Genomic DNA, 14,121 nt, shown 5'->3' with positions numbered 1-14,121 from the left:
CACTTGACCATTCTTGTCATGCATAGTGTCATCTTAATACAAAACTTTTTATACTGTCCTCTGAAAATAATTTCAAACGTGAAAGTTGAAAGTAAGAATAATGGGCAGAACCCTCATTTTATACCCAGATTTGCCAGTTTTGACTATGAATAACATTTTACCCCTTTACCAGTCCCCTTTTCTTTTCTGTGTATAAATGATAAATGTATTTTAAGATATTGGACAGCATGGTGCATGTATTGTAAACTACTGAGCTTTTTATAAAAGTGATCTTGACTTTTTCTTTTGCATCTTTAGCCTTGGCAGTATAATTTGGCTGTTTGTAAGGAATATTAGGGTTTTATTTGTACTTTTTATTTGGTTAATTTAACAAACTTCCTCCACCTCCATTGAATCATGCTTCATTGAAGTTTAACTGCTTCCCTTATAAATTCACTGCAGCTTATGAGAGATGGGAGCTGCTTGAATGATAGTTCTCCATGACACATGAATGAATCCCACCAGCCTCTCCTAAATGTTAAATTCTGGGAGATTTAACATTTCTGCTGCCTTTAATTATGCTGACTGTCATATAATACGCAGTCTCCCATTACATGACTTTTTATTTCAGTGCTGTATCATGGTGAAACCTTAATGTATCAACATTAAGCCATCATTAAGGATTCAGACTTCACATTCAGCCACAGTTTGTGTATTTGCCAGTAAGAACAGCTACTGATAACTTATTCCTTTTTCTAGCAGCTGGACATTTTTTTTTTAATCTCTATTTTAAGATGCTCCTAATTTTAGAAGGGTTAAAATGTGGGGTAAAGTATATTAAGACAACTTTTACTGCAATATTAAAAGAGGAAGGGGCTTCCCAGGTGGCTCAGTGGTGAAGAATCCGCCTGACACGCAGGAGATGTGGTTTCAATCTGTGTGTTGGCAAGTTCCCCTAGAGGAGGGCATGGTAACCCACTCCAGTATTTTTGCCTGGGAAATCCCATGAGCAGACGAGTCTGCATTGGGTTGCAAAGAGTCAGACACCACTGAACACACATGCACATAGAAGAAGAAATCTAGGCGTATTCTGGTAGATTGTTTTTTATTCCTGCCCCCGTCCCCTCCAAACTTTTTTCAGTAGGTCTCAGAGAAGAAGGAATGAGCATGGGACTGAAATTTATGTCTCATCTGTATGACTGGGTGCTTGGATATTGTAGATGTTGTATCATTAATCCCTTATAGAGGGATCTTTGAACACAGAACTTTAAACCCAGCCATAATTTTATTTCACTCATTTACCGGACAGAAATTGTAGGTGTCTTATCAGTTGGATCCTCTGGAAAGCACATGCCGGAGTGGGGTTAGAAGAATAACTCTGGAAACTATCTTGGGGGGTAGGGGAAGAAGGAGATGAAGCAGAAGTTATGGAAAGCCTCTGGATTGGGATGCAAGTCTAGCACCTGTGAAAGGAGTGGGAAGGAAGGATGATTGGGTGGTGCAGACTACCTGCAGCTATGAGAGGGTTTTGGCCACCCGGCAGGAAGCTCTGGTGCAGAGCAGGACCACTGTGGAGTCTGTACCGACCAGGGATGGAGAACCTGCTTATCACTGTGGAGCTCAGTCCTGGACTGGCATTGTTGCAAAGTGGGTGGCCTCTGCTTGGAACTGAGGCAGATCTTCTGGACAGTCGCAGCTGGAAGTGGTCAGTTGCCTGCTCTTCTGAACAGGGTCTGTCCGGAAGGGAGATCTTAGTACTGCACCTCCCTTAGCCCCGTGAGTCTCTCGTGTATCAGGCACTGTTTGACTCTTCACTCTGCTACTTGGTCTGAATATGAATCTGCGCAAGTTGCCCAGCTTGCAAATTTTCTGTTGTTACTGTCTTTGAAAAAACAATAGTGCCTGTTTCATAGTGTTCTTGTGAGGAGTAAATGAGTGTGTATCCATATGGAAAAGAATGGCTGCAAGATAGACTCTCTCCAGTGTTCACCATCATGATCTTTTTTTGTGGGGATGTGGTGACAGTCATGTTGAAAAAGATCCCCTACGCTTTATGGATTTTACCTTGTCATAGGAGACATGTAAATAGACCAATATCTGAGCAGAGTAATTTCAGATAGTGAGAAGTGCTGTTAAAACAAGATGATGTGACAGAGCGAGGACAAAACATTTTTTGACCCACAGAGACAGAACATACCACCCAGAATTCTTTCTGCAGGAATGAATGAATGCATCCAGTTAACAGAAGGATGCACTGATGAACAGATAACATGTGGGGCAAAATGTGTGTAATTGCTGATGCCTTGCAGAATTAAATGTGATTTTAAAATAAAGATTATTCAAATCAATGGAGAGTTTTGAAATGCAGTAGATACTCTTATTCTTACTTGGTAGGAAGAATTAATTTAGAAATTAGCATTTGATTTTCATTTGCCTGGAAACAGAGAATAAGCTGAGACAGAGTACACTAAGACAAGAGTTGGCAAACTTTTTCTGTAACGGGCCAGACAGTAAATATTTTAGACTTTCCTGGCCAGTCTCCTTCAGTACTCCTCAAGTCTGCTGTCAGCATCAAAGCTGCCATAGACAGTATGTGAACAAATGGGCATCGTCGTGTCGCAATAAAACTTTAAGAACACTGAAATTTGGATTTCATACATTTTTTTCATGTATCATAAAGTATTATTCTTTTGGTTTTCTTTCAGCCATTAAAAAACATAAAAAACCATTCTTAGAGCCCATGGGTTGTCAAGAAAACAGGTGGCGGGTTGTATTTGGCTGCCCCAAGAGAACATGGGAAATAACCAGTTTTCATTAATGGGATAAATGAAGCAAAGTACTAAACATTCACTTCTGAGGAGTTAACATTTCTGGTTTTAGCTTATCACAGGTGGCCCTAAAGGTTTAGGCAGTGTGCCCACTGTGTAAGTTAGTGACTCAGAAGCATAGCCTGGCCATATTGTCTATTTTTCTTGCACTTGATAAAGATGTAGCAATAACAGGTGCTCTTCTACATGATAAATCTAGTAGAAAATCAATTAGTATTATTATTTTAGCAAATCAAAAGTCTCAAGGGATGGGACCGTTTAATATGTAAATATATGCTCTCTGTCTTCAGTGTGTCTGATCTGTATGAATAGCTAAAAGCTTCCTCGCCACCACCTCTGCGCCCCCATCCCCCATTCTGCATGGTATCCATTTAATGGAGGACTTAAACCAATTCCATATTCCTGGGGCCAACTTAAATATTCAGTAATTAGCTTTTATAAACAATAGAGCAATGCATAATTTTGTTATCTAAATATATAATTATATAATATTTAACATGTACTATATTTTGTACATGTGCAAGTATGTCTTTTGGAGAAGGAAATGGCAATCCACTTTAGTATTCTTGCTTGGGAAATCCCATGGACAGAGGTGCCTGGTGGGTAGGCAACAGTCTCAAAAGTGTCAGTCATGACTTACTGGACTAAACAACAGCAACAAAGTATGTCTTTTGGGTAAATTTCCAGGAGGGGAATTAATGGATCACATATTATATATGCATTTGTGTTTTTGCCCTCCATAGTGATTGTACTAATTTATTGCTAAATGTGAGTGGCTATTCCCGTCTGAGTCCAAATGTGATACCACATTTTCCCCATTCTGATAAGTGATTTATGGCATCCTCTTTTACTAAGTTGCGTTTCTTTTGTAATTAAGGCTGTATATCCCTTCATGTGGTTGTGATCCACTAGTGTTTACTTTCAATGAACTATCTAGCTTTTGCTAGATTTTCTATTGGGGATTTTTTTTTAAAAGAGCTCTTTATACATTTGGGAAATTAGTCCTTTGTCTTTGATAGTGGTTGTAAATATTATGTATTTTTTAACAGTTAGAACTGGACATGGAACAACAGACTGGTTCCAAATAGGAAAAGGAGTTCGTCAAGGCTGTATATTGTCACCCTGTTTATTTAACTTCTATGCAGAGTACATCATGAGAAACGCTGGGCTGGAAGAAGCACAAGCTGGAATCAAGATTGCTGGGAGAAATATCAATAACCTCAGATATGCAGATGACACCACCCTTATGGCAGAAAGTGAAGAGGAACTCAAAAGCCTCTTGATGAAAGTGAAAGTGGAGAGTGAAAAAGTTGGCTTAAAGCTCAATATTCAGAAAACGAAGATCATGGCATCCCGTCCCATCACTTCATGGGAAATAGATGGGGAAACAGTGGAAACAGTGTCAGACTTTATTTTTTGGGGCTCCAAAATCACTGCATATGGTGACTGCAGCCATGAAATTAAAAGACGCTTGCTCCTTGGAAGGAAAGTTATGACCAACCTAGATAGCATATTCAAAAGCAGACATTTCTTTGCCAAAAAAGGTTCGTCTAGTCAAGGCTATGGTTTTCCTGTGGTCATGTATGGATGTGAGAGTTGGACTGTGAAGAAGGCCGAGCACCGAAGAATTGATGCTTCTGAACTGTGGTGTTGGAGAAGACTCTTGAGAGTCCCTTGGACTGCAAGGAGATCCAACCAGTCCATTCTGAAGGAGATCAGCCCTGGGATTTCTTTGGAAGGAATGATGCTAAAGCTGAAACTCCAGTACTTTGGCCACCTCATGTGAAGAGTTGACTCATTGGAAAAGACTCTGATGCTGGGAGGGATTGGGGGCAGGAGGAGAAGGGGATGACAGAAGATGAGATGGCTGGATGGCATCACTGACTCAATGGACGTGAGTCTGAGTGAACTCTGGGAGTTGGTGATGGACAGGGAGACCTGGCGTGCTGCGATTCATGGGGTCGCAAAGAGTCGGACATGACTGAGCGACTGATCTGATCTGATCTGATGGATTTTTAAAAGTAAAAAAATAAGCTTTAAAAATATAAATACACTACGTTTAAGAACATAGTTTTGTTTACACTTTTCCTTAGATCTGGAAAATCTTTGATTATTATGCCTGTATATTAGGTATATCTGCCTATCTTCCATTTTCTCTTTTTCCTCTTTCTGAGGTTGCCCTTGTTTTCACATGTGCCTCTGAGTCCTCTTTTCTTTCTCTTCTGGGACACCCGTCACTGTGTTTAGAGCCCAGCCTAATCCAGGATGGGTTTTATCTTGAAACCCTTAACTTCATTGCAGATACCTTATTTCTAATTAAGGTAGCATACACAAGTTCTTGGTATACCTTTTGGAGTCTTCCCTGGTGGCTCAGTATGTAGAGTCTGCCTGCAGTACAGGAGACCTGGATTTGATCCCTGGGTTGGGAAGATCCCCTGGAGAAGGAAATGGGCAACACACTCCAGTATTCTTGCCTCGAAAATTCCCTGGACAGAGAAGCCTGGTGGACTATGGACCATGGAGTGACAAAGAGACAGACATGACTGAATGACTAACACTTTCACTTTCATATGTTTTGAGGAACACCATTCAACCCACTCTAATGACCCTATTTATCTTTTTTTTTCTTATTTATCTTTTTTGACTATGTTTTTTTTCTTTCAGGAAATTATATTGATTTTAAGAGTTATATTCCTAACGTTTGCTCTGAATATTTAATGCTCTTGAAATACATTTTCAGTTCCTCTTAAAAGGAAAATGATTCTGTGTCTTCTGCCATACAGAATGTGGATGCTATGAACAGCATTCCATTCTTGGAGTTGAAATAGCATGCAACTGAGAAATTGTAATGCTGAATTTTTATTTCTTTCTGCTCCATAACCTTTTGATTTTAAAAAAACATGTCTACATTGTGTCTTATTCCTTTTTTTCATGTTTCAGGCATAAATTACACACCGAACTAACTTGTTTCTGGGTTAAATGGTAGCAGTGGACATCAAACTCTTCTTGTGTTTGAATTCCAGAGGCAGGAACCCATAAAAGCATTCCTGAGTGTTGCCTGTTGATCGTATGGTGGTAACGTCATCAGTATAGAACAGAAATGAGTATATATAAGCTTTGTAACTCTGGTCAAGTTTACATTTTTCATTTAGTTACCTCCTAGAAAGTTTGAAATTTCAAAGGTTCCAGCAAAAATATTATGAATAGGTTTTAGGTTTATAATGATACATGATATTATGCACTTGCTAGTTCCACAGTCCCTCTGTCTCAAAATTGAGTATAAAAACTGTCTGCAGAGTAGATTTATTCATACCGATCCTGTTTTCTTGCAAAAATCCTTAAACACATCAAGTAATATGTAGACTGAATATATTAACATGAGGTTGTAAACTATATTTTTAAGGTTACAGTTATAACTTTTTAAGTGTGATAAAATATCTTCCCTTTTACTCTCGTCAATAAAGTCTGTCATTTATCATACTAAAGCCTTTATGACTGAGCAAATGACAGGCCTTTTGCTGAAGCAATACCAAGTCTCACTGAGTGTAATTCAGTCCGCATCCTGGCAGTTTTTCCCAAGATATGTCTGTGTGTAGGTTTCATTCTTCATTCTGAAACAACATAGTGGTGGCAGTGAGCTTGGTAGCTTTGTGTAGTTTTCCTTTATTTCCTTACTTTTGGTTCATTGCTAGTAAATTCTCAGTCACCATCAGTTTCTTCAGCTTTGCTCATTACAACATGAATAATTATAAAAAATTAAAAATAAGTTGGGAGGTGCTTCTTTTAAGAATGGAGATCATTCTTGCCTAATCTCTTCTGTCTTAAAAATGATGAAACAGAAGTCTATGTAGAAAAGTGAAGTGACTTGTCAGAGACTGAGTCATGTATTACTGGTGAGGTCTCAAAAGCCTGAGATAGCAACCACATTGTTCTTTGCACTACTTTTACTGCCTTTTAAGTTGCAGTCACTACATAAACCTTTTTTGAATGTAAATAATGAAATGTGAGCTTTTAATCTCAGCAGAAATAAAGTATTCCCTACTTCAATGTTTATTTTAAGATATACTCAAAATCAGCTCAATTTGAAGCTATACTTGGTAATTAAGATTCTTATGTTTATCATCAAAGTCTGTTTCAAAGAGAAGAATCATTCTAGATATTTCAAAATACTTCAGGATTATAAAGACTAAGAGAGAAGTAGGAACCTCATCACCAAGATAGTGATCATTGTGATCTATTTCTTCCAAGTCTTTTTTGTCTCTGCATTATATTCATTCCAGTCAATGGTGTCAGTTTTGTTCTTTGCTTTTTAACTGATTATAAGCATTTTCCTTTTTATCAGGTTTCCTTTAAAAGTTTCCTTTAATGGATGGGCACAATTTTGTCGTTTGATATACCATCATTTGTTTAACTCCCCCTCTTACAAAAGCTGAACTCTTTGGTATAAATCATGCTTAAATTAGATCATTGAATATATTTCTTGTTGGATTTGGTGACTTCTTAGCTTAGGACCCCTGCCTGTTCAGGAAGGTAAGGTTGGTAGCTCTTGGGTATGGACTGCCGGAGAAATGCCGTTACAGTGACCTCCGTGGCCTTGGCCTTGTCCAAGTCCATGTTTGCTTTTGCTCACGCCTACTACTTTACTTAAAGTCCTTTTGCAGCTTTGATGAGATAAAATGATGTTTCAATTGGCATGTTCTTGATCACCATGTTTTTCTTGGTTCCAGTGGTTCAGGCCTTATCCTTGCTTTAGTAATAGGTTGGAGGAGAAGGAAAATAACTCCATATGATATGCTTTGATTGCCGGATGCATTTTGATGTCAGAAACATTAAAATGAGGGAAGATGTGTGTCTTAGAACCAAGGAAATAGAATTTGCAACATTACACTCATTGAGCGTGTTAGGTGTTTTCTGCTTTCTTTCTAGAATTATATAAGGTATCAGTAGATACTGTTCTTCCCATTTATAAATGAGGAATTGTGTTACAGAGAATGGAGTGACTTGCTCATGACCAGTGTAACTGAACATGATAGAGCTGGGCTTCAAGCACACATAAGCTTGACTTTATCGCAAAAATGCTGTGAAATGTTAATCTGCATTAGCTGTTTTTTTTTTTTTTAACTTCAAACTAAAGAACATCAGTCAAATGGCTATTTCTTTTTGCTTGCTTTCATACACATAATGGACTCTTTTGTTCTAAAGAAAGATGAGAGTAAACAAAATGAAAATGAGTGCCTGAAACCCCATGACCCAGGGGTGTTCTGTTAACATTTGTACGTACAGTATTGCCCATTCTGGACTGGGGGCAGCCCTCAGCCTGGACCCAGTGTGAAGGGTCTGCCCCTGAAGTTGTACAGCACCTTGTGGGATGGAGAGTTTTCTGCCTAAAATGCCAGTAAGGGTGTCTCTTGACCAGCATTGGTCTGTATTGAAGAACAGGGGGTTTGGAGTGAAGTGTGTACCAGGGTTCCTATTCCATCTCTACCATTTCCTAGGATGGTCTTGAGCCATTAATTGAACTCTTCTAAGGCTGTTTTGATTTTTTTTTTCCATTTATTTTATCTCGTTATTTCCACTCTCCCAAGTAAGGTAGCTTTAACATTTCCCCCTTCTGTGTGGAAATTCCTTATTGGCATGCAAGATGCAAAAGGAGCATAGTTACAAAGCCTAGAGAGGAAGCAAGACCGTGTGCGCATTGTCTGGTCTTAGGCAAGTTCTGCCACGGTGGTGGCTCGACCAGGACTTCTTTTAAATCATTTTTTTGTTTCCAGTTTTTTTAAAGAACATCATCCTAATCCATGAGTTGTAGTATTGCAATACAGCTACCTGTTTCTGCCTGTGAATGTGTGCAAAAAGTATAATATTTTCACACAAACTTATATGCAGAGTACATCATGAGAAACACTGGACTGGAAGAAGCACAAGCTAGAATCAAGATTGCCGGGAGAAATATCAATAACCTCAGATATGCAGATGACACCACCCTTATGGCAGAAAGTGAAGAGGAACTAAAGAGCCTCTTGATGAAAGTGAAAGAGGAGAGTGCAAAAGTTGGCTTAAAGCTCAGCGTTCAGAAAATGAAGATCATGGCATCTGGTCCCATCATTTCATGGCAAATAGATGGGGAAACAGTGTCAGACTTTATCTTTTTGGGCTCCAAAATCACTGCAGATGGTGATTGCAGCCATGAAATTAAAAGATGCTTACTCTTTGGAAGGAAAGTTATGACCAACCTAGATAGCATATTCAAAAGCAGACATTTCTTTGCCAACAAAGGTTCGTCTAGTCAAGGCTATGGTTTTTCCTGTGGTCATGTATGGATGTGAGAGTTGGATTGTGAAGAAGGCCGAGTGCCGAAGAATTGATGCTTTTGAACTGTGGTGTTGGAGAAGACTCTTGAGAGTCCCTTGGACTGCAAGGAGATCCAACCAGTCCATTCTGAAGGAGATGAGCCCTAGGATTTCTTTGGAAGGAATGATGCTAAAGCTGAAACTCCAGTACTTTGGCCACCTCATGCAAAGAGTTGACTCATTGGAAAAGACTCTGATGCTGGGAGGGATTGGGGGCAGGAGGAAAAGGGGACGACAGAGGATGAGATGGCTGGATGGCATCACTGGCTCAATGGACGTGAGTCTGAGTGAACTCCGGGAGTTGGTAATGGACAGGGAGGCTTGGCGTGCTGGGATTCATGGGGTCGACTGAACTGAACTGAACTGAAGTTGCAAATGGAGAAGGCAATGGCCACTCCAGTGGTACTCCCCACTCCAGTACTCTTGCCTAGAAAATCCCATGGACGGAGGAGCCTGGAAGGCTGCAGTCCATGGGGTTGCTGAGGGTCAGACACGACTGAGCGACTTCACTTTCACGCATTGGAGAAGGAAATGGCAACCCACTCCAGTGGGTTTCTTGCTTGGAGAATCCCAGGGACCAGGGAGCCTGGTGGGCTGCCGTCTATGGGGTCGCACAGAGTCGGATACGACTGAAGTGACTTAGCAGCTTAGCAAGTTGCAAATAATATTCAGTATTGTTGAAATGGCATCTAGAAGATACTATATTTCTCTTTTTAAAACTGTTTTACTTATTTATTTATCTGTAATTGGCTGCGCCGGCTCTTTGTTTCCGTGTCGCTCCTGTCTAGTGAGCAGGGGCTGCTCCAGATGCGGTGTGTGGGCTGCTCATTGCGGTGGCTTCTCTTGTGCAGCACGAGCTCTGGAGCACGTGTAGGCTCAGTAGTTGTGGCTCATAGGCTCAGTTGCTCTATGGCATGTGGGCTTCTCCTGGATTAGGGAACAAGCCAGTGAGTGTCCCCTGCGTTGGCAGGCCGATTATTTACCAGTGAGCCACCAGGGAAGCCCTGTATTTCCTTCCAAGTCAGTGCTTGGTAGAGCTCTTTTTGTATTAAGTTTCCAGTTTTTAAGTAGATATTCAGTTTATATAAATTAATTTTGTAAATGTATATGACATTCTTTATTCTTACACTGAACTTAGAGCTGTTTTATGTTGACTTTTTATTTCAAATGTCTTGGTTTAGGGTGACAAGAACAATTTAAGATGTGACAAGATGTGCAAATTAGCTATTTTGGGTTGTTTCTCAAAGAGAAGGAAGCTCCAATTTTTTTCAGGCATCTCAAAAATTCTTTGGGTAATAAGTGACTTCTTAGACTTCCTATAGTTTAAACTTAACAAGCTAAATTTATTTGATATTGATGATGTACATATATTAGGCAACTTACCTTTTTTTTTTTTTGTCATTTTTAGGATTCTGAGTAACAATAAAATATCCGAGCTGAAGAATGGCTCATTTTCTGGGTTAAGTCTCCTCGAAAGATTGTGAGTATTTTTTTATTATCATCTCTTATTGGTATTTTGTTTAATACATTTCCAATGTAAGTCTGTTACTAAGCTATCAACTTTTCAAAATAAAATTTGTTTTCCCATTATGAAACATATGAGAATTTTTTTTTTTTCAGAATTGAATTTTAAAAAGCAATACATTAAAGCAGAGGAGGGCGAGCTTTTGATAAGGGCCAGATAGTAAATAATTTAGGCTTTGTGGGCTGTGTGGTCTCTGTCACTGTGACCCAGTTATGCCACTGTCTGGAGAAAGCAGCCACAGACAGTACATGCACAAATCAGTGTGGAGGTAACTGTGCTTAGAAAACAGGCTGTGCAGCATGGTTTGATGACGTGTGGCTTTTAAAGCCTCAGTGCTGTTTTGAAATTCTGTCATGAAATGTGTGTAGAATTAAAAAAATTAAAAAAAAAAAAAACCTCATCCAAGGGGAAGTACTTTTGTATAAACTTAATATTTTATTCAGCCGTCTTTGAATGGGATCCTTTTGTTTTGCTTAACAGTTAGGTCTAGTTTTGCTTCTGACCAGAAGTGTGACAAGCGTCACTTATTTTTTGCCTTGGTGAATTTTGCACAGTGGATCTTTAATTTGCTTGTATGCTGAATGCTACTCTAGGATCATGTTTCCAATTCCCATATTACTCATATGCTTCAGATAACGTTTCAGATACAGCAGGGAGCTGGTCACACAGTGAGCATCTCCGTTTCTGTTGGATAACAGACTTCCTCATTTTCTTAGCTCTCATTTCTTCTTTTTCTCCACTCTGGCCTTTCCTTGACCGTTTCCCTTGGTGTCTTCTCCCACAACTGATTCCCACAGGACTTCATTGCTTTGATCTCAGATGTGTTATTTAAGCACATAGCATCTAAAATTCTTCGTCTTTTTCTTTCATTGAGATCAAATGTCTTTAAATTAGGTTATATTAGGGCCTTCCAGCTCCCCTCTACTCATTTACACATACAGCAATGTGTTTACATTTACCTATGTAATATATGCATTTACACGTATATATAGCAGTGCATTCATGTGTGCATGTGTACATATAATTGTGTATATACACACATGTGTACACATACACACCTATAAAATGATCTTTACACAGTAGTGCTTAATTCTCAGATTTTTTTTTTTTTTTTTTCTGTTTTCATTTGAGGCTTCCTGTCTTGTTCCACATTGTCCGTTTGCTTCCGAGGATGCTAGCTGCACCTCGTGTCCAGGCCTTTCCCTGAGAGAACCATCCACTGGTTCTCTGGTCCAGTCACTGGTCCAGTAATGGGTATTTGACACAGTTGAATCCAGTTGAGATTTGCTTGGGGCTTTGGGGAGAGGAGTTTGCTCCCTGTCATCAGAAAGATGGTTGGACTTCTGGTACAGAAGCCACCATGCTGCGGGCTTGGGCAGAGCTGACGCACAGAGGAGAGTGGGGTAGGCCCGTTGGGTGAGTAGAGGGGAGCTGGCACGACCTCCCTGAAGCAGGACTCCCTCTGGACTGTTGGAGTCGTAAGAGGTGGCATGATCCTGTTTAGTTTTCTATTCCTTGTAATAAAAGTCATCGTGCTGACAGATACCCTGTCACACGCAGCACAGTATCAGGCCCTGCATATAGGTGCTCAGTGATGCAGGATCAGTGAGGTTTGCCCTTTCCAAGAGAAGGGTAATGGGCACTCCAGGGAGCTGTGGTGTCTCTTGTGTTCAGAAACATAAGTTACTTTTGGCACCAGGATTGCTCTGGTGGTTCATGCACATCAGAAGTGTGGACAGCATTGTGGTAGTGGGGGTTTTGACCTCAACATAGAAAATCCGGGGGTACACAATTCAGCCTGTGGCAGTGATGTAGTATTTTGATAGATTCAGTTCAGTTCAGTTCAGTTGCTCAGTCGTGTCCAACTCTTTGCGACCCCATGAATCACAGCATGCCAGGCCTCCCTGTCCATCACCATCTCCTGGAGTTCACTCACGTCCATCGAGTCAGTGATGCCATCCAGTCATCTCATCCTCTGTCGTCCCCTTTTCCTCCTGCCCCCAATCCCTCCCAGAATCAGAGTCTTTTCCAGTGAGTCAACTCTTTGCATGAGGTGGCCAAAGTACTGGAGTTTCAGCTTCAGTATTATTCCTTCCAAAGAACACCCAGGATTGATCTCCTTCAGAATGGACTGTTTGGATCTCCTTGCAGTCCAGGGGACTCTCAGGAGTCTTCTCCAACACCACAGTTCAAAAGCATCAATTCTTGGGTGCTCAGCTTTCTTCACAGTCCAACTCACATCCATTCATGACCACTGGAAAAACCATAGCCTTGACTAAACGGACCTTTGTTGGCAAAGTAATGTCTCAGCTTTTCAATACGCTATCTAGGTTGGTCATAACTTTTCTTCCAAGGAGTAAGCGTCTTAATTTCATGGCTGCAGTCACCATCTGCAGTGATTTCGGAGCCCAAAAAGATAAAGTCTGACACTGTTTCCACTGTTTCCCCATCTATTTCCCATGAAGTGATGGGACCAGATGCCATGATCTGTGTTTTCTGATAGATTAACCCATGTATATTTTCCTTACCTGTTTCCTAATTGCTCTGCCTCAGGAGAATGGATAACAGAACAGAAAAAAAGACTCTTTGACCAGTGAGTTCCTGAAGTCTTAGTCCAAGTGTAGAAAAGAGGTTTCAGTAGGTGTGAAAAATTATTCCTTACCTTGATACATACTCTGTGGGCTAATTGGGGAGTTAGAGGGAGTGTAGATAGAGCTTACATGCTGGTGGGTCCCCAGGAAAGAGCTCTGTCTTTGTCTTCCTCCCTGTTCCTCCCTGGGATGAGGGGGAGACAGGCGAAAAGACAGGGAAAAAGATCACGTGAAGTCAGTAAAAGGTTCTGTATCCAAAGGGGCATCTGAGGCCTCTTTCCTGGGGAAGCAGAATCCCAGATTTCCCAGGACCCAGCATGACGTGGGAGCAGGAGAGCTGATTGTGTAGCCATTGAAATGTGTGGGCTAGGACCGTCTATTGAAGGGTTTATCGAAGGGTTTGTCAAAGGGTTTCCTCAGGGAGCAGCAGGATAGGTTTGGGGCTTGTTATCAGAGAGAGGGCGCGCGCTCTGCAGAATCCTGATGGTTGCCAGGAAGTACTTGAGAAGCGTCCTGGGCTGGTTCTGGGAACCCAACTTAAGACTGAGCTAGCCGGATAAATGACTTCTTGTTTGTATAAATGACATCATATTCAAATCTTTCAAAAATTACCTGAAAACACTGTAGCAGACTTATTCCTTTAACACTTCCCAGAATGGGATGTGGTATAAAAAGCAAGTGGTAGGTCAAGGAATTATTCAGACTAGGGCCAAAACTGTAAAAGTCTGGCCTTAAAGTTCCTGTAGCCAGGCCATGCGGAATAAGAGAGGGGCTTAGTAGTGCTGGGTAGTGTGCTTGGAGTAGAACAGTAGGGGCTGGCTGGGTTGAACTAGCTGGCACGTGGGCCC

General features: G+C 40.7%; 1 protein-coding gene across 2 annotated transcripts in view; it reads left to right on the top strand.

Moving 5' to 3' along the window:
• The window catches only part of ADGRA3 (adhesion G protein-coupled receptor A3), a 132,304-nt gene that overhangs the window by 26,499 nt on the left and 91,684 nt on the right, over positions 1 to 14,121 (top strand). For both annotated transcript variants that reach the window (XM_027544170.1, XM_027544171.1), the window contains exon 2: positions 10,566 to 10,637. In XM_027544170.1, the coding sequence (XP_027399971.1) occupies positions 10,566 to 10,637 (72 nt within the window). The remainder of the gene's footprint in view (positions 1 to 10,565; positions 10,638 to 14,121) is intronic.

Source organism: Bos indicus x Bos taurus, chromosome 6, assembly GCF_003369695.1.
Source record: "Bos indicus x Bos taurus breed Angus x Brahman F1 hybrid chromosome 6, Bos_hybrid_MaternalHap_v2.0, whole genome shotgun sequence".
In the NCBI taxonomy this organism is placed as follows: domain Eukaryota; kingdom Metazoa; phylum Chordata; class Mammalia; order Artiodactyla; family Bovidae; genus Bos; species Bos indicus x Bos taurus.
Note: the sequence above shows the minus strand (reverse complement) of the source record. Positions and strands in the feature narration are given on the sequence as shown.